The sequence below is a fragment of the Pristiophorus japonicus genome, chromosome 26 (genome assembly GCF_044704955.1).
Source record: "Pristiophorus japonicus isolate sPriJap1 chromosome 26, sPriJap1.hap1, whole genome shotgun sequence".
Classification (NCBI taxonomy): domain Eukaryota; kingdom Metazoa; phylum Chordata; class Chondrichthyes; family Pristiophoridae; genus Pristiophorus; species Pristiophorus japonicus.
The window spans coordinates 15150549-15172029 of NC_092002.1; the positions used below are offsets into that span (position 1 = coordinate 15150549).

The 21481-nt window shown below is 46.9% G+C and overlaps 1 protein-coding gene across 1 annotated transcript; it reads left to right on the forward strand.

The window, feature by feature from the left end:
- Positions 1-3762: 3762 nt before the first annotated feature.
- Positions 3763-20645, forward strand: LOC139239095 (olfactomedin-4-like). The gene is made up of 5 exons (XM_070867618.1): positions 3763-3815; positions 9111-9263; positions 10720-10929; positions 15417-15567; positions 18769-20645. Exons 1-5 carry the CDS (start codon positions 3768-3770, stop codon positions 19605-19607), a joined length of 1401 nt encoding a protein of 466 aa, XP_070723719.1. The 5' UTR covers positions 3763-3767; the 3' UTR covers positions 19608-20645.
- Positions 20646-21481: the final 836 nt, after the last annotated feature.

The window sequence follows — 21481 nt, forward strand, 5'->3', positions numbered from 1 at the left end:
TCCAGTCCCGTCAGAATCTTATACGTTTCTATGAGATCCCCTCTCATCCTTCTAAACTCCAGTGAATAAAGGCCCAGTTGATCCAGTCTCTCCTCATATGTCAATCCAGCCATCCCTGGAATCAGTCTGGTGAACCTTTGCTGCACTCCCCTAATAGCAAGAACGTCCTTCCTCAGATTAGGAGACCAAAACTGAACACAATATTCCAGGTAAGGCCTCACCAAGGCCCTGAACAACTGCAGTAAGACCTCCCTGCTCCTATACTCAAATCCCCTAGCTATGAAGGCCAACATACCATTTGCCTTCTTCACCACCTGCTGTACCTGCATGCCAATTTTCAATGACTGATGAACCATGATACCCAGGTCTTGTTGCACCTCCCCTTTTCCTAATCTGCCGCCATTCAGATAATATTCTGCCTTCGTGTTTTTGAACCCAAAATGGATAACCTCACATTTATCCACATTATACTGCATCTGCCATGCATTTTCCCACTCACCTAACCTGTCCAAGTCACCCTGCAGCCTCTTAGCGTCCTCTTCACATCTCACACCGCCACCCAGTTTAGTGTCATCTGCAAATTTTCTATCTTCCAATCCACAGGAACCATTCCAGAATCTAGAATTTTGGAAGATGACAATCAATGCATCCACTATTTCTATAGTCACCTCTTTCAAAATCCTAGGATGTAGACCATCAGGTCTAGGGGATTTATTGGCTTTCAGTCACATTAATTTCTCCAGTACTATTTTTTACTAATCCTAATTTATTTCAGTTCCTCATTCTCACTAGACACTTGGTTCTCCACTATTTCAGGCAAGTTTTTTTTGCGTCTTCTTCTGTGAAGACAGGCACAAAGTATGTGTTTAATTTTTCTGCCATTTCCTTACACCCCATTACAATTTCACCCGTCTCAGCCCGTAAGGGACCCACATTTATTTTTGCTAATCTTTTCCCTATAGAAGCTTTTCCAGTCTGTTTTTATGTCTCTCTGGCTCAGCTGTGGCTCAGTGGGCAGCACACTTGCCTCTGAGTCAGACAGTTGAAGGTTCAAGTCCCCACTCCAGGGACTGAAGCACATAAATCCAGGCTGACACTCCAGTACAGTGCTGAGGGAGTGCTGCACTGTTGGAGGTGCTGTCTTTCGGATGAGACGTTAAACCGAGGCCCCGTCTGCTCTCTCAGGTGGATGTAAAAGATCCCATGGCACTATTTCGAAGAAGAGCAGGGGAGTTATCCCCAGTGACCTGGTGCTAATATTTATCCCTCAATCAACTTCACAAAAAAGAAAAGATTATCTGGTCATTATCATATTGCTGTTTGTGGGAGCTTGCTGTGCACAAGTTGGCTGCTGCGTTTCCCACATTACAACAGTGATGGAAGGGCATTGAGTTCTTTGAGTCTCAACGCCGAGAGCGTGAAGAGGTCAAGCGCAGACAGCGGAAGGAGTGCGCGGCAAACCAGCCCCACCCACCCCTTCCCTCGACGAATGTCTGTCCCACCTGTAACAGGGTCAGTGGCTCTCGTATCGGACTGTTCAGCCACCAGAGAACTCACTTTGGGAGTGGAAGCAAGTCTTCCTCGATTCCGAGGGACTGCCTATGATGATGATGATGACAACAGTGACTACATTTCAAAAGTACTTCATTGGCTGTAAAGCCTTTTGAGACGTCCGGTGGTTGTGAAAGGCGCTATATTTATTTATTTATTTATTAAGTTTCTTCTTCTCCTCCTCCTCTTCTCCCTCCCTCCCTCCCTCCTTCCCTCCTTTCCTCCCTTCCTCCCTTCCTTCCTTCCACTAGTTTATTCTCATATTCTAATTTCTCTTTCTTTATCAATCTCGGTCTGCCTTTGTTGAATTCTAAAATCCTCCGAATCCTCAGGCTGACTGCTCTTTTAGGCAAAATTATAAGCCTCTTTCTTTGATCTAATACTATTTCAATTGTTCTTTTTACCCACGGTTGGACCACTTTTCCTGTGGTGTTTTTGTGCCTTAAAGGAGTGTATATTTGTTGTAAATTATGTATTCATTATTTAAATGCTATTCATTGCTTGTCTACTCTCATACCTTTTAATGTAGTTTCCCAATCTACCATAACCAACTCGCCCCTCATACCTATGCAGTTTGCTTTCTGCTAACTTTGTTCACGCTTTACACTGTATCCACTTTCTCTTCGCCCTCTTGTTCAATCGCCGCAGTCTGGAGTGCATCTTCACTGCACAATGTCTAGTTAAACAATAACATGGTATACTGGGCAAAAACTCACTTTCAAGGTAGTTGTTAATAAGACAACTGGCATTGCACAATCATACAGCTAGTTTAGCACCCTCTGTCTGTCAGAGAGAGAAGGGGAAATAAAGACTGGCATTTATATAGCGCCTTTTATGACTGCAGGACGTCCCGAAGCACTTTACAGCCAATGAAGTACTTGTTGGAGTGTGGTCACTGTTGTAATGTAGGAAATGCGGCAGCCAATATTTCACACAGCAAGCTCCCACAAACAGCAATGTGATAATGACCAGTGAAATACAAACAGAAAATGCTGGAAATACTCAGCAGGTCAGGCAGCATCTGTGGCGAGGGAAACAGAGTTAATGTTTCAGGTCGATGACCCTTCATCAGAACTCCACAGATGCTGCCTGAGCATTTTCTGTTTTTATTTCAGCTTCCAGCATCCGCAGTATTTTGGTTCTGTCTGTCTGTTTTATTGGTGTTGATTGAGGTATAAATACCAGCAGCAGGGAGAATTCTCCTCCTCTTCTTCATAGTGCCATGGGATCATTTACTTCCACCTGAGAGAGCAGGCAATGCCTCAGCTTAATGTCTCGGTTTAATGTGTCATCTGAAATACAGCCCCTCCGACAGTGCATCATCATCATCATCATCATCATAGGCAGTCCCTCGAAGCGAGGATGACTTGCTTCCACGCCAAAAAGGATGAGTTCACAGGTGTTTCAATGAAGGACCTAATATTCCAGGTCCTGAACTACGTCCGGAAGGCTGGAAGATGCCTGTGCGTGGATTTTTTTAACGTGGGGTGGCCGTTGCACACCAGCCACCACACGGGCTTGACAGAGCTAGGTCTTGGTCCAGTGGCGAGGGTTAACCGGGACGACTGGAGACCTGCTCTGCCGCACGGACTGAGCATGCACACATATCGCAGTGTGGGCTGGGCCCGTGCTGTCCCTGGGCCCCTGGCCCCGAACTCGCGCCTCTCCTGGGATCCGATCTATATATAAAATATACACAATTGGACTAACATTTGGGTTCTCATTTCAAATAAACTAGAAATTCAACTTGGACCTTTACAAAGGCAAATTATGAGCTAAAGAGGGAGACTTGTAGAAAATGCACTTGCAGTACCCCACTAGTCACTGCCTGCCATTCTGAAAAAGACCCATTTATTGGCTCCTGTCAACCAGTTCTCTACAGCATTTAGTTATCAGCCGAGATTTTTGTGTTCAATGTATCTGGAGTGGGACTTGAACCCACAACTTCCTGCCATAGAGGCAAGAGTGCTGCCTATTGAGCCACAGCTGATACCTAAAGGAACGGGCTAGCAGGTACCACTGGTTACGACCCAATACCTCTGTGCGCTGGGTAAACTTGTCTCCTCCAATTTTAGATGGGTGTTGCCAGAAAGTTCTCCTTTTCTGACATATACCCAAAAGAATGTTCATTTGGGGAGGAGTTTCCGGTGAGCCTGTTATTTAAAGCTGTTCTGCAACCCATGCTTCTGCATATTGAAGGTGAGCAAAGAAGCAGAATGAAGATGCTGTTCCTCCTGCTGCTTGCAATCTTCCTCCGGCTTTCCGTAAGTTTATTTCTAATTTACATTGCCTTGAAGTCAGGTTATGTGTTTGTCATTTATATTTTGGGTCTTTCTGTGCTTCAGTCAGCTGTGGCTCAGTGGGCAGCACTCTCATCTCTCAGGCAGAATGTTGTGGGTTCAAGTCCCACTTCAGCGACTTGAGCATATAATCTAGGCTGATGCTCCCAGTGCAGTGCTGGAGGTGCTGTCTTTTGGATGAAACGTTAAACTGAGGCCCCGTCTGCCCTCTCAGGTGGATGTAAAAGTTCACAGGGCTCTCTTTGAAGAAGAGCAGGGGAGTTCTCCCCCAGTGTCCTGGCCAATATTTGTCCCCCATCCAATATCACAAAAAACAGATTATCTGGTCATTATCACATTGCTGTTTGTGGGAGCTTGCTGTGCGCAAATTGGCTGCCGCGTTTCCCACATTACAACAGTGACGATGCTTTGAAAAGTACTTCGTTGGCTGTAAAGTGCTTTGCGATGTCCTCAGGTGGTGAAAGGCGCTATATAAATGCAAGTCTTTGTGTGCACAGTCACTACAAGGATCCCTCACAATTCACTCAGTTTGAACTGAGACAAAAAAAAGACTTGCATTTATATAGCGCCTTTCACAACCTCAGGACATCGCAAAGAGCTTTACAGCTAATGAAATACTTTTTGAAGTGTAGTCACTGTTGTAATGTAGGAAATGCAACAGCCAATTTGCGCACAGCAAGCTCCCACAAACAGCAATGTGATAATGACCAGATAACCTGTTTTTTTTGTGATGTTGATTGGGGGATAAATAATTGGCCAGGACCCCAGGGATAATGCCCCTGTTCTTCTTATAAATAGTGCCATGGGATCTTTTACATCCACCTGAGAGAGCAGACATGGCTTCAGTTTAACGTCTCAGCCAAAAGACGGCACCTGTGACATAACATAAGAAATAGGAGCAGGAGTAAGCCATTCGGCCCTTCGAGTCTGCTCATTCAACAAGATCGTGGCTGATCTTCTACCTCAACTCCACCTTCCCTCATTATCCCCATATCCCTTAATTCCCTTAGTTCCCCAAATATTATCGACTTCTGTCTTGAATATACTCAACGACTGAACCTCCACAGCTCTCTGGGGGTAGAGAATTCCCAAAGATTCACCACCCTCTGAGTAAAGAAATATCTCCTCATCTCAGTCCTAAATGGCTGACCCCTTATTGTGAGACTGTGACCCCTGGTTCTAGATTCCCTAAACAGGGGAAACATTTCCTCAACATTAAGAATTTTATATGTTTCAATTAGATCACCTTTCATTCTTCTAAACTCCAGGGAATATAGGCCTAGTCTACTCAATATCTCCTCATAGGGCATCCCAGGAACAAGTCTGATGAACTTTCGTTGCAATCCCTCTAAGGCAAGTATGTCTTTCCTTAGGTAAGGAGACCAGAACTGCACACAGTACTCCAGGTGTGTCCTCACCAGGACTCTATATATAATTGTAGTAAGACATCTTTACTCTTATACTCTAATTCCTTTGTAACAAAAGCTAATTGCTTGCTGTACCTGCATCTTAATTTTCTGTGATTCATGTACAAGAACACCCAGGTCCCTCTGAATACAAACATTTCTCAGTCTGTCGCCATTCAACAAATATTCTGCTTTTTGGTTTTTCCTACCAAAGTAGATAAATTCACACTTCCCCACATTGTATTCCATTTGCCATGTTCTTTCCCACTCAGTCAACCTGTCTATATCTCTCTGTAGCCTCTTTGCATCCTCCTCACAGCTTACTTTCCCACCTAACTTTATATCATCAGCAAACTTGGATTTGTTACACACAGTCCCTTCATCTAAATCATTTAATATAGACTGTAAATAGCTGAGGCCCCAACACGGATCCTTGTGGCACCCTGCTAGTTACAGCCTGCCAATCTGAAAATGACCCATTTATCCCTACTCTCATTCTCCTGTTCATTAACCAATCCTCAATCCATGGTAATGTATTACTCTCAATCCCATAAATCCTAATTTTGTGTAATAACCTCTTGGGTGGCACCTTATTGAATGCTTTTTGAAAATCCAAATACACTACATCCACTGGATTCCCCTTTTCCACCTTACTAGTTACATCTTCAAAAAAACTCTAATGGATTTGTCAAACACGGTTTCCCTTTCATATATGCCTAATCATATAACGATTTTTTAGATGCCCTGTAACCACGTCCCTAATAATAGATTCTATCATTTTGCCTGCCGAAATTGCAAGATACTCCATTTCCCAGTGCTAACATCCCTCACTTTGGTACACTCCAAAATAACATTTACATGGTGGTGTGGTGTGCCTGGGTCCATTTTAAGGCTCCCTTTCTATTTGGCTGCATCATCCACAAGGTCCATTTATTAAAAATAAAGAAATGAATTAATTCCGGGCTATTTATTGTGTAAAATGTGGGCCGAGTTGTGCTATAGGAAGAGTTAGACTTGGGTCAATATGCCTGTTCTGTCAAACTCTGAACACATCACGGTAAGTTGTGCCTCTGAGTCGGAAGGTTGTGGGTTCAAGTCCCACTCCAGCAAATTGAGCATAAAATCTAGGCTGACACTCCCCGTGCAGTGCTGAGAGGGTGCTGCACTGTCGGAGGTGCCGCACTGTCGGATGAGACATTAAACCAAGGCCCCCGACCGTCCTCTCAGGTGGATGTAAATGATCCCATCGTGCCACTTTAGAAGAAGAGAAGGGGAGTTCTCCCCAGTGTCCTGGGCCAATTATTTATCCCTCAACCAACATCACTATAACAGATAGCTGGTCATTGTCACATTGCTGTTTGTGGGAGGTTGCTGTGACAGTTCAGTAAGCACCAGTGTGAAACATTCTGGAATGTTGTCTCCAGACACACTCCAGGTCGTAGATACAGAATCTATAATTAGACTGTTGGGTGGATGTAGAGGGACGTGATCGGAGCCCAGGAGAGGTGAGAGTTCGGGGCCCAGAAGAGGCGAGGGCCCAGGGGCAGCACGGGCCCAGCCCACACTGCGATATGTGCGCGCACTAGTTCCGTGCAGCAGAGCTGATCTCCAGTCGTCTTGGGTAATCCTTGCCACTGGACCAAGACCTAGCTCTGTCAAGCCTGTGTGGTGACTGGTGTGCAATGTTAAAAAAATTCACGCACAGGCACCTTCCATCTTTCAACATGTAGTTCAGGACCTGGAATATTAGGTCCTTCATTGAAACACCTGTAAACTCATCCCTTTATTGGCGTGGAAGCAAGTCCTCCTCGATACGAGGGACCGTCTATGATGATGGGACGTAAGCCTTTCTCTTCAGTTCAACACAAGTGCAGACCAGAGATAGATCTATAATCTGATCTCCAACTCACGCTCACATCCAGCGATGTTCCACATCAGCAGCAGAGCCTCGTGAGATGACCCCTAATGTCAGACTATTCACACAAGGACAAAGGCGACAACACTGGCAGTGCTCAATCAGCTTTGTGGAATCGGCAGACTGGTGTCATTTCTCTATCGTTTGTTGTATAAGAATTAAGCTTTCAAAATGATGCAGGGTAAATGCAGAGAAACTGTTGCCACTGGCAGCAAACCGGAGGGCACAGATTTAAGGTCATTGGCAATAGAACCAAAGGGGGGGTGACGCGATTTGGAACGCCGCTGCCTGAAAGGGCGGTGGCAGCAGATTCAATCATAACTTTCAAATGAGAATGGGATAGATAGTTGAAGAGAAAATAACAGGACGATGGGGAAAGGGCGGGGCTCATCGGATAGCTCTTCCAAGGAGCTGGTACAGAGACAATGGGCCAAACGGTCTCCTGCTGTGTTGTGTGATCAATGAGCTGTCCGGTAACACACTGACTCTCGAATCTCGGAGCAGCTCAATCTCACATTAGTGGGGACCGAAAACTGGCAGGAATAGATCGGCCATAAAACAGAAAGGAAAATTGGGCAGGACATATAACGGGCAGGGCATATAACGGGCAGGACGTATAGCGGGCGGGGCGTATAACGGGCAGGACGTATAACGGGCAGGGCGTATAACGGGCAGGACGTATAACGGGCGGGGCGTATAACGGGCAGGACGTATAACGGGCGGGGCGTATAATGGGCAGGACATATAACGGGTGGGTTTTTAACTGGCGGGCATATAACGGGTGGGTGTATAACGGGCAGGGCATATAACGGACGGGGCGTATACGGGGTACAGGCGGAGTGTATAATATGTGGCCAATCCGTTACTACCAGTTTCCGCCCCCGTCCCCCCACCAGATGTATTACCTGCCCCGGGGGAGGGGTGAGGGGTGAGGCCATGTTACCTGTCCCGGGGGCGGGGAGGGGCGAGGCTGTGTTACCTGTCCCGGGGGAGGGGGGAGGGGTGAGGCCATGTTACCTGTCCCAGCGGGGGGGGGGGGGGGGGGGGAGGGGTGAGGCTGTGTTACCTGTCCCGGGGGAGGGGGTGAGGGGTGAGGCCATGTTACCTGTCCCGGCAGGGGGGGGGAGGGGAGGGGTGAGGCCATGTTACCTGTCCCGGCAGGGGGGGGAGGGGAGGGGTGAGGCCATGTTACCTGTCCCGGCGGGGCGGGGGGGGAGGGGAGGGGTGAGGCTGTGTTACCTGCCCTGGGGGAGGGGGTGAGGGGTGAGGCCATGTTACCTGTCCCAGCGGAGAGGGGGGGGGAGGGGTGAGGCTGTGTTACCTGCCCCGGGGGAGGGGGGGAGGGGTGAGACCATGTTACCTGTCCCGGCGGGGGGGGGAGGGGTGAGGCCATGTTACCTGTCCCGGCGGGGTGGGGTGGGGGAGGGGTGAGGCTGTGTTATCTGTCCCGGGGGAGGGGGGGAGGGGTGAGACCATGTTACCTGTCCCGGCGGGTGGGGGAGGGGTGAGGCTGTGTTACCTGTCCCGGCGGGGCGGGGGGGGGAGAGGGGAGGGGTGAGGCTGTGTTACCTGCCCTGGGGGAGGGGGTGAGGGGTGAGGCCATGTTACCTGTCCCAGCGGAGAGGGGGGGGGAGGGGTGAGGCTGTGTTACCTGCCCCGGGGGAGGGGGGGAGGGGTGAGGCCATGTTACCTGTCCCGGCAGGGGGAGGAGGGGAGGGGTGAGGCTGTGTTACCTGCCCCAGGGGAGGGGGGGAGGGGTGAGGCCATGTTACCTGTCCCAGCGGGGGGGGGGGGGGGGTAGGGGTGAGGCTGTGTTACCTGTCCCGAGGATGGGGAGGGGTGAAGCTATGTTACCTGTCCCGGGGGAGGGGTGAAATGACATTACCAGCCCACACAGTACTGTATGAGGTGCACTAATTCTGATTTCTATGGTTACAGCTTGCTCAGACTGCCAATGGGACAGTGAGCAGCGATGGAGTGTGTGTCTGCTCGGTGATTCTGCCTGACAACACCTTTCCGGTGCAAAGAATGGAATATTTGGAAATATCATCACAGGAACTCAGTGTCAGTGTGCAACGTGAAATCAGCAAGGTATGGCTATTCCTGGTACACTTCAACCTCCTTCAGACCCAGTGCTAACTAATTCATTATTATATTCAAACACCCTAGAACCAGAGTCAAAATAATGGTGAGACAATCGTGTGAGGCAATATCAACCCCATGGTATTAATAGAGTGATACTGACCGGTGACATGATGAGGTATTTATCAATGGGGGATATTGATACATGTTAATATTCAACTATTAGTCAACCTCTTCCCTTCTATGGTTCAAAATGGCACATTTCGAATATGCACAAGATGGTAGAGTAAACGGAAGAGTCTTTATTGATATCTCGTGTAGGTGCTGTTCCTCGAGCTTGCGTTGAGCTTCGTTGGAACAGTGTAGGAGGCCGAGGACAGAGAGGTCAGAGTGGGAGTGGAGCGGGGAATTAAGATGACAAGCGACCGGAAGCTCGGGGTCACGCTTGTGGACTGAACGGAAGTGTTCCGCAAAACGGTCATCCAATCGACGCTTGGTCTCCCCAATGTAGAGGAGACCGCATTGTGAGCAGCGAGTATAGTGTGTTAAATTGCAAGAAATACAAGTAAGAGTGTTTGGGGGCCTGGTCAGTGGGAAGGGAGGAGGTCAAAGGGCAGGTGTTGCATCTCCTGAGCTTGCACGGGAAGGTGCCGTGGGAAGGGGAGGGGGTGCTGGGGGTGACTGCGGAATGGACCAGGGTGTCACGGAGTGAGCGGTCCCTTGGGAATGCTGAGAGGGGAGGGGAGGGGAAGATGTGATTGGTGGTGGGATCACGCTGGAGGTGGCGGAAATGGCGGAGGATGATCCGTTGAATGTGGAGGTTGGTGGGGTGACACTCTATCCAGACTCATCTTTTCTTTCTTAACTTGTCCCATTGCCATCTCCTTTTGCCTGGCACCATCGTCCCTTTTGTCTTTTAATCTCTCCTGCCTTCCACCCTATCACAGACCTTCCCTTTTGTCGTGGTTCTGAGAGGGAGGGGAAGGGGTGGGGAAGAGAATGGACACGGTCGAGGGCCATGTTAACCGTGGCGGAGGGGAATCCTCGGTTGAGGAAAAAGGAAGCCACTCCAAGAAGTCCAACAATACAACAATTCCACCCTTGGGGTGGACTTTCGGCTCCCCTTCGCTCTGTTAATCGCCCCGGAGCGGCGGCAATGGCAGCGGTCAGCCCCCAGCGCCCCGTGGCGATCCTTGGGTCCGATTTTGTGGCAGCCCGGAGGAGTGCGCCTGGTGTGCATCGCCTCTGGTTGCGACACCGGCGCTAGGTTTGACTCCTGCCCGACCCCCCGCCCCGCAGCGCACCACGCAGTGACCGCCTGGGAAATCAGAGCGGTCCAACGATACCAACTGCAGAGAGGTGAGTAATGCCGCCCTAAGGTGAGTATGATTGTTTTTTTGGCGAATAGTTCAGTATCTGTGGAGGTGGCTGTAACTCTGTGTGTTCGCTGCCCCACTCCATCCAGGTGCAGCAATATTCGCGGACTCTCTCTGTGTACTCTGTGAAGCTGGTGAATCTGACACGGCGCGTGCAGAGAATGGAGACCGGAGGCTCCTACACCCAGCTCGACTTCGAACTGCTGAAACTGGAGATCCGAGAGCTGGTGTCCCTCACCAGCCGGCTGAGGCTCACAGTCAATGGAAGCAACACCATTATCGAGCAGCTCTACAGCGAGGTCATAAAAATAAGCCCAAATAATCCAATTTATTACATTGTGTTTCTCTGTCCTTTATTGGTTGAACATGTTTTGTGTTTTGTTTAAAAATGGATCACCAGGGGAACAGACTGTAGAGAGTGACTGACCTGATGGAGGCGGCCCATTAGCTCGACAACAATTTGCATTGATATAGCACCTTTAAAATAGCAGAATGCCCCAAGGCACTTCACAGGAGCAATTATCAAACAAAATTTGACACCTAGCCACATAAGGCGATATTAGGGCAGGTGACCAAAAGCTTGGGTAGGGACGTAGGTTTTAAGGAGCGTCTTAAGGAGGATAGCGTGGTAGCAAGGATTAGGGAGGGAATTCCAGATGAGGGCCCAGGCAACTGAAGCCACGTCTGCTAATGGTGGATGCGCAAGGTCGGGATGTGCAAGAGGCCAGAATCGGAGGAGCGCAGAACCATAATAACCATTGTACTTGCCATAGAGGGAGTGCAACGAAGGTTCAACAGATTTATTCCTGGGATGTGAGGATTGTCCTATGAGGAGAGATTGAGTAGACTAGGCCCATATTCTCTCAACGAAAATTAGAGGTGATCTCATTGAAACATACTGAATTGTTACAGGGCTTGACAGGGTAGATGTTTCCCCGGGCTGGGGAGTCTAGAACCAGAGGTCACAGTTTCAGAATAAGGGATCGGCCATTCTGGACTGAGATGAGGAGAAACTTCGTCACTCAGAGGGTGGTGAACATTTGGAATTCTCTACCCCAGAGGGCTGTGGAGGCTCAGTCGTTGAGTATATTCAAGACAGAGATCGATAGATTTTTAGATATTAAGGGAATCAAGGAATATGGGGACAGTGCAGGAAGGTGTTGAGGTGGAAGATCATCCATGATCTTATTGAATGGTGGAGCAGGCTCGAGGGGACGAATGGCCGACTCCCACTCCTAATTCTTATGTTCTTATGTTCTTAATAGCAGTAACCATTATAGGAACAATATTAGTTACAGGCACTATGGCCTTCGCTGTGCTGGGATTTCTATATTCTGTAACCCAGACATCTGCAATCCCAACATTGTAACTGCGTGTTTTAATTCAGTCCCTCACACTATTGGCCTCATTAACTCCAGTCAGCTAGTTTCTTCGTAACCTCAGTTAATGTCACCTGTATCCATTCTTAATCTGCAACACTCACTGATCAGTGGAACTAAATATCAATGGAAATATTAGTCAGCCTTCCACAGGTTAATTGTTCAAAAGGAAGCCAAATGTTTAGATTGAGGTCTTGATTGTGAGTTCTGAACTTAACTGAGGTCCTAATGGTGAGACTCCCTCTTTTATTGGGTTACTGATGGATAGATACTCTGTATAGTTGGGTTCCCGATGGTGAATTTGTGTCTCTAGTTGAGCCCTGATGGTGAACTTGTCTCACTAGTTGGGCTCCTGATGGTGAATTTGTCTCACTAATTGGGTCCCTGATGGTGAATTTGTCTCAGTAGTTGGGTCCCTGATGGTGAATTTGTCTCACTAGTTGGGTCCCTGATGGTGAATTTGTCTCACTAGTTGGGTCCCTGATGGTGAATTTGTCTCACTAATTGGGTCCCTGATGGTGAATTTGTCTCACTAGTTGGGTCCCTGATGGTGAATTTGTCTCACTAGTTGAGTCCCTGATGGTGAATTTGTCTCACTAGTTGGGTCCATGATGGTGAATTTGTCTCACTAGTTGGGTCCCTGATGGTGAATTTGTCTCACTAGTTGGGCTTCTGATGGTGAAAGTCTCTTTCATTATGTTTCAGCCTGCAACCTCTTGTTGGAATCCCTCCAATTCCGTTTCCAGCCTCCCCACAGTACCAAAACAGCTCTAATCAAAGTCACAAATGATATTCTGTGTGTCTGTGGCACATTCTTCCTTCTCATACTCCTTGACCCCTTCACAGCCTTTAGTCAGGTTGACCTCACTATCCTCCTCCAATGCCTCTCCTCAGTTGTCCATCTCCATGCAACTGCCATCACTAGAAGCCACTCTTACCTCTCCAACTGGAGCCTGAGCAGTTCTAGCAAAGGCTTCTCTTCCCATTCTCACATCTTTTCCTTCAGGGTGACCCACAGTTCTATCCTTGCCCCTCCTTCCTCTTCTTCTGCATTTACCCCATTAGCAATATCATCCGTAGACAATGATTCAGCTCACAGCTAATACATGTCCACTGATGATACCCAGATCCACCTCTCCTGATCCCTCCGACTCCCTCCACTGTCACACTCCATCTCTGACCCCCCAGTCCATAACTTCCTTTAGTTAAACATTGGGAAGGCTGAATCCATCATCTTCAACCCACCGCCGCCCCCCCGCCCCCCCCCCCACTCCTCCTCCCCACCCTCCCCCCGATTCCTCACCACTGAAAGAATCAACCTTTGCAGACATGGCAAAAGAACCCGAGACAGGAGATGAAGAGAATCATCTCATGATCTGGAATGCACTGCCTGAAAAATGGTGGAAGTAGTTACATTGCTAACTTTCTAAAGGGAATTGGATAAATACTTGAAATGGTAAGATTTTCTGGGCTATGGGGAAAATTTAGTGGATTGGGACCAATTGGATAGTTCCCGCCCCAAATTTTTCCGCCTCTTTATATCTCTCCTGTTTCAAGTCCCTCCTTGGGCACAATCTTTTCAACCAAGATTAAGGGGTGATCTAACTGATGTGCTTAAGATCATTAAAGGAGTTGATAGGATTGTGAGCAAAATGATCACATCTGGTGGGAGAATCCAGTGCAAGGGGTGTATAACCTTAAAATTAGAGCCAGGCCGTTCAGGGGTGATTCAGGAAGCACTTCTTCACATAAAGGGTGGTGGAAATCTGGAACTCTCTCCCACAAAAAGCTGCCGAGGCTGCAGGATCAATTGAATGTGACAAAACTGTGATTAATAGTTTTTTGTTAGTTAAGAGTTACAGAACCACAAGAACACCAGAGCACAAGAAATAGGAGCAGGAGTCGGCCATTTGGCACCTCAAACCTGCTCCACCATTCAATACGATCTTGGCTGATCTGATCATAGACTCAGTTCCACTTCCCTGTCCACTCCCCATAACCCTTTTTTCCTTATCGCTCAAAAATCTGTCTATCTCCGCCTTAAATATGTTCAATGAACCAGCCTCCACAGCTCTCTGGGGCAGAGAATTCCACAGATTTACAACCCTCTGAGAGAAGAAATTCCTCCTCATCTCAGTTTTAAATGGGTGGCCCCTTAATCTGAGACTATGTCCCCTAGTTTTAGTTTCCCCTATGAGTGGAAATATCCTCTCTGCATCCACCTTGGAAAGCCCTCTCATTATCTTATATGTTTTGATAAAATCACCGCTCATTCTTCTGAACCACAATGAGTCAACCTATCTTCATAAGTCAAACCTCCTCATTTCCGGAATCAACCTAGTGAACCTTCTCAGTGCAAGTATATCCTTCCTTAAATACGGAGACCAAAACTGCACGCAGTACTCTAGGTGTGGCCTCACCAATACTCTGTACAGTTGTAGCAACACTTCTCTGCTTTGAAACTCTATTCCCCTTGCAATAAAGGCAAATATTCCATTTGCCTTCCTGATTACTTGCTGTACCTTCATACTAACCTTATGTGTTCATACACAAGGACCCCCTGGTCCCTCTGTACTGAAGCACTTTGCAATTTTTCTCTATTTAAATTATAATCTGCTTTTCCATTTTTTTTCTGCCAAAGTGGATAACCTCACATTTTTAGACATTATACTCAATCTGCCAATTTTTTGCCCACTCACTTAGCCTGTGATTTGCTTAAGATCAATAAAGGAGTTGATAGGATAGAGCAGATTGTTTGTGTCCTCCTCACAATTTGCTTTCCCACCCATCTCTTTGTATCATCAGCAAACTTGGCTACATTATACTCGGTCCCTTCATCCAAGTCGTTAATATAGATTGTAAATAGTTGAGGACCCAGCACCGATCCCTGCGGCACCCCACTAGTTACTGTTTGCCAAACAGAAAATGACCCATTTATCCCGGCTCTCTGTTTTCTGTTAGTTAGCCAATCTACTATCCATGCTAATATATTACTCCCAATCCCGTGAACATTTATCTTGTGCAGTAACTTTTACGTGGCACCTTATCGATTGCCTTCTGGATATCCAAATACACCGCATTCACTGGTTCCCTCTTATCCACCCTGCTCGTTACATCCTCAAAGAACTCCAGCAAACTTGTCAAACATGGTTTCCCTTTCATAAAACCATGCTGACTCTGCTTGATTGAATTATGCTTTTCCCAATGTCCTGCTACTGTTTCCTTAATAATGGACTCCAGCATTTTCCCAACGACAATGTTAGGCTAACCAAGGGGGGTAGACGGAGTTAAAGTACAGATCAGCCATGATCTCACTGAATGGCGGAACAGGTTTGAGGGGCTGAAGGACCTCCTTGTGTTCCTATGATTTCAAACACTGCTCTCTTTAACGGCCCTGTTTATTTCAGATTGCGAACATGTCACGCACTGTCAGCCAACTGGAGACATTCGATAAAGAAAACGTGCTGGCGGTCCGCAGAGAAATTGCGTTGCTGAAGAAACGGCTTCAGGACTGTGAAGAGAATCAAGTTGCTCCGACTCTTGCTCCCGTTGAGTACGGTGAGTTATTAATCGCGGTTAGCGGTGACTGGGTGAAACAGTGTGCCACTTAAAGGGGAAGGGAAGGCATCAGCTCGGGATCATGATTCGGCCAATAAACTCACAAATGTAATGACATCACTAGAGTCATAATATACATCATTGCTTTCAAAGTACGACATTGCATCACTTCCTGTGACATCACTTATGAGCAATGTTTCCTCAGAATTTCTCCTTGTTATTTAAATGCCAGCCATGGCTCAGTGGGCAGCACTCTCACTTCTAGAATCAGAAGGTTGTGGGTTCAAGTCTTGAGCACAAAAATCTAGGCTGACGCTCCCAGTGCAGTGCTGAGGGAGTGCTGCACTGTTGGAGGTGCCTTCTTTCAGATGAGATGTTAAACCGAGGCCCATCTGCTCTCTCAGGTGGACATAAAAGATCCCGTGGCACTATTTCCCAGAAGCGTTATCTCTGGTGTCTGGCCAATATTTATATCTCAATTAACATAACAAAAACAGATTATCTGGTCATTATCACATTGCTGCTTGTGGGAGCTTTCTGTGCACAAATTGGCTGCCACAACAGTACTTAATTGGCTGTAAAGTGCATTGGGACATCCTGAATCATGAAAGGCGCTAGATAAATTCTTCTCTTATTTATTTTATTTTTGAAACCATCTATGTTATGAAGCCTGTTATTTAGAACACACAGTGTCACCTGCCCAAAGCGGGCGGGGCCCATCTTTAAATATGCAAAAATTGCACTCACAAATGAAAGACTTTTTTTAAAGGTAGATTAGGAAATGTATCCTTTAAGTAAATGACGAAGCGTTTTTGTACTGTTTTGTACGGTTCAAATGCAGATGACATCATCGAGCCCCAAGTGCAATTTTAACTCAGGCCTGAGCGAGGAAACATAAAAACATAGAAAATAGATGCAGGGGTAGGCCATGGCTGATCATGCAACTTCAGTACCCCACTCCTGCTTTCTCTCCATACCCCTTGATCCCTTTAGCCATAAGGGCCACATCTAACTCCCTTTTGAATATATCCAACGAACTGGCCTCAAACAACTTTCTGTGGTAGAGAATTCCACAGGTTCACAATTCTCTGAGTGAAGAAGTTTCTCCTCATCTCAGTCTTTTGTGCCGTTCCTGCCAGGGTGAAGTTTAGGCCTCACCTGCGCCCTTCCCTTCCACAAGACCCTCCTGGAACCCCTGACCACATACTTACCTGAGCGCTGGCCTGATTTCTGTCACAGTGGGTGAGTTTCCACTTCATCACCCGACCCTCCCTAAACCTTGCCTGGAATCAGTTAAAATCACGCTCGATCTTCAGGTGACGCGGTATTAGAGGACAGATTGGACTAAGATGCTCAGATGTAATTGCATCCCTAATTTAAAGTCACATATGCTGCCCATTTTATTATAATAGCTCGGAATTTGTGGTCTGCAGCGAATGGCAGGCCCAAAGTATGCAATCCCCCAATCGAGAACTTTGGGTTTTCCAACCTTCAATTCAATTCAACGGACTGTAGCGGGGATTCCCTAGCGCGAGCTGCTGTGATGTCAACATGCTGTCTGAGCAGCCAATCAAAAGGCAGAATTCTCACAGGCAGCAAACAGGGAAGTGAGTAGAGAGCAAAAGAAAGATTGGGGCTCTCGGATAGGAAAAAGCAAACCTGAAATAAAGATGGACAAACTTTTAAAAAAATAACTTTTTTTTCCTGAAAAGTTTCTTAAAATGTTCAGTGGGTATCACTTTTGGCTTTGGGCCGAAAGGTTGTGGTCCCACTCCAGTGACCCACTCCAGAGACTTGAGCACAAAGTAAATCTAGGCTGACAATCCCATTGCAGCGCTGTGCAGTCCTTCGGATGAGACGTTAAGCCGAAGCCCCGTCTGCTCTCTCAACTGGATGTAAAAGATCCCACTATTTCGAAGAAGAGCTGGGGAGTTGTCTTGGCCAATATTTGTCCCTCAATCAACATAACAAAAACAGATTATCTGGTTATTATCACGTTGCTGTTTTTGGGAGCTTGCTGTGTGCAAATTTGCTGCCGCGTTTCCCACATTACAATAGTGACTACATTCCAAAAGTACTTCATTGGTTGTAAAGCACTTCGAGACATCCAGTGGTCGTGAAAGGTGCTATATAAATCCAAGTCTTTCTTTCTTTCTTTCCACCTAATCTCATTGGGTTTAACTTTCAGTGGGGAATTTAACAGCGTAATTACTGGAGATGATACAGCACCACCATGGGGCAGGAGTGCACAATGACAGTGTGACAATTTACATAGGTAGTTGCTTTATAAAAGTGGAAATAGCAATTTGGAAAAGGCTTTACACAAAAGGGTGAGAAAAATTTGCCAATCCAAAGTGGATGCAGATGTAAGATATTCTGCATACAGTTTTGGTCTCCTTATTTAAGGAGCGACATACAGTTAAACCTCTCTTATCCGGAACCCTTGGGACCAGACCCGTTCTGGAAAAGGGATTTTTCTGGACGAGGGGAGGTCACGTTAAATTGTATGGTACAGATACTGAGCAAGGGGCTTTCGGGGCTGGCTGGCTTGGGGCTGGGAGTGTGGCAGAGAGAGATTGTGAGGGGGAGGGGGGGGCGGTGGATCGCGGGGTCAGGCCAGCGATTGCGGGAGTCGGCAGCGAGGAAGGACTTCAATTTGTTCATGTCGGAGTTCTGCGCATGCGCCACCCGCTAGCCGGGAATGGTTCCAGACAAGGGGTGGTTCTGGATAAGGGAGTTCTGGATAAGAGAGTTCTGGATAAGAGAGTTTCAACCTGTACTTGCATTGGAGACAGTTCAGAGAAGGTTCACGAGGTTGATTCCTGGGACGAAGGGGTTGTCTTATGAAGAAAGGTTGAGCAGGTTGGGCCTTTCCCCAGAGCCCTACAAATTTATTTCCTTCAGGTACTTATTCAATTCCCTTTTGAAAGCCACAATTGAGTTTGCCGCCACCACCCTCTCAGGCAGCGCATTCCAGATCCTAACCCCTCGCTGCGTAAAAAGGTTTGCCCTTATGTCGCCTTTGGTTCTTCTGCCAATCACCTTAAATCTGTGCCCTCTGGTTCTCGATCCTTTGGCCAATGGGAACAGTTTCTCTCTATCTTTCTCTGTCCAGACCCCTCATGATTTTGAAACCAAAACATCAAATTGGAAAAAATGCCAATACCGAAAGCTGAACTCGACCGTACTTTTTTCAAACAGGGAGCTGCGATCATGGTGGCCTTCTGAATATAACTGAGCCCTTCGTAACCCAACTGAACTGGAGAGGATTCAGTTATAAGTATGGAGGCTGGGGCAAAGATCCAGCTCCACTGCCCACTAAAAAGGAGGTGTATTGGGTGGCACCACTGAACACAGATGCACGAATACTTTACAGCTTCAGACTCTACTCTTCATACGATGATTTACTGCTCTACAAGAACCAAGCAGACAAAGTGATTTCAAGATATTCCTCAAACTACGGGCAGGGAAGTGGAATGGTTTTGTACAGTAACTTCTTGTATTACAACTGTTACAACTCTCAGAGCATGTGCAGGTATAACATAGACACTGCTGCTATACAGAAGCAGACTCTTGTTAATGCTGCTTACAACAACAGGTTTTCTTATGCAGGCGTTACATACCAGGACATGGACTTTGCTGTTGATGAAGCCGGGCTGTGGGTCATTTACTCCACCGAAGCTAATGCCGGAAATATTGTTATCAGTAAAATTAACGTGACCTCTTTCACTGTGGAAAGGACATGGGTCACCAGCCAGTATAAACCTGGCGTGACCAATGCCTTCATGATATGTGGGGTGTTGTATGCAGTTAAGCCCGTGAGCACACGGATTGAAGAGATTTTCTATACATTTGACACCAGAACTGGTGAGGAAGGTAAGGTGAACATAAAGATGGATAAAGTATTGGAGAAACTGCAAAGTGTTAGTTACAATCCATCTGACCACAAGCTCTATGTGTACAATGATGGCTACCAGGTAACCTACGATGTGATATTTAAACGTAATGAACAACCATCAACTCCACAATTAGCAAACTGATTAACAGGGACTGGGAATCATGGGGGGGATCCGGGTCCAAATTGGAATTTCTCGACCTGAATCTTGGGTTCGATTTAGACTCCATCTTACATTCTTCTTACCAGCACAGTTTAACCTGCAGCACCACAGATCCCGAAGCTACATTCACCCAGAGTAGCTAGCATGTGTCCTCCAAGGTCTGATTCACCCTATCTGAAGAGGTTCATTATCTCAGTGTGAATCATTACATATTACATAGCATTTACAGCACAGGATCAGACCAATCATCCCAAGCAGTTTATGCTCCACTCGAGCCTCCTCCCATCTTTCCTCATCTAAATCTATCAGCATAACCCTCTATTCCCTTCTCCCCCATATACTTGTCCAGCCTCCCCTTAAATACATCGATACTATTCGCTTCAACCACTCCCTGTGGCAGCGAGTTCCACATTCTCACCGCTCTCTGGGTAAAGACATTTCTTCTGAATTCCCGAGTGGATTTCTTGGTGACCATCTGATATTGATGGCCTCTAGTTATGCTCCTCCCTACAATTGGAAACATTCTCCCTGTGCCTGCTCTCTCAAAACCTTTCATCATTGTAAATTAAACCAAAATTAAAGCAAACATAATTACAATTGGCAGTGTTTGGGCTGGAAGGGCATTCAGTGTGAGAGTTGCCAGCTGGGTATCTGCATTGAAACTAAGGCTGCACCTTCGGGCTTGGAGGAAAGGCGAAGTCACAATGGGTTCAGTGCAATCTGCAAAATAGCTCTTGGATTGATCTAGCAAATGCAAGAGGCAGGCGATCTATTTGTTAAGGTGTAATTCACCTGAGCTCTCGCTCAACCAGTCCTTTCAACTGTTGGACAAGTGACACAGTGAGTGTGAAGAGGTAACCTTTCTGATCGATGGTAACATTCTGACTGTGAGAGAATCCATGGGTGTGACGGTTCATTAAATATCTGTAACTGTCCTGCTCGCTGGGCAGATTGTAAAAACCTTTACGCCGGGAGAAAGTGCTTTTGACATTGCTTGGTGTTGTATTCATTCATTGTCTGTCTCTGTCGCTAATTATTATCGAAGTTAATGATCAGATACAAGTGTTTATTTGGAGATTTACACTGGAATTTTTGGCAAATTTACTAATAAACAGCAGCATCTACAACGATTGTGTTGTGTGTTACTAAACGCGTTATTTATTCTAAGTTTCTTCACTTTTCAGCCCTTCAGTCCCATGTATAAACATTTTTATTTCCTCCTCCCCATCTCTATCACTCCACAGCCTCACTGATAAGAGAGCCAAGGATTATGGAGAGCAGGCAGGGAATTGGAGTTGAGGGCAAGATCAGATCAGCCCTGAACTTATTGAATGGCGGAGCAGGCTCGAGGGGCCGAATGGCCGACTCCTGCTCCTACATAAGAACATAAGAACTAGGAACAGGAGTAGGCCATCTAGCCCCTCGAGCCTGCTCCGCCATTCAACAAGATCAAGGCTGATCTGGCCGTGGACTCAGCTCCACTTACCCGCCCGCTCCCCATAACCCTTAATTCCATTATTGGTTAAAAATCTATCTATCTGTGACTTGAATACATTCAATGAGCTAGCCTCAACTGCTTCCTTGGGCAGAGAATTCCACAGATTCACAACCCTCTGGGAGAAGAAATTCCTTCTCAACTCGGTTTTAAATTGGCTCCCCTGTATTTTGAGGCTGTGCCCCCTAGTTCTAGTCTCCCTGACCAGTGGAAACAACCACTCTGCCTCTATCTTGTCTATCCCTTTCATGATTTTAAATGTTTCTATAAGATCACCCCTCATCCTTCTGAACTCCAACGAGTAAAGTCCCAGTCTACTCAATCTATCATCATAAGGTAACCCTCTCATCTCCGGAATCAG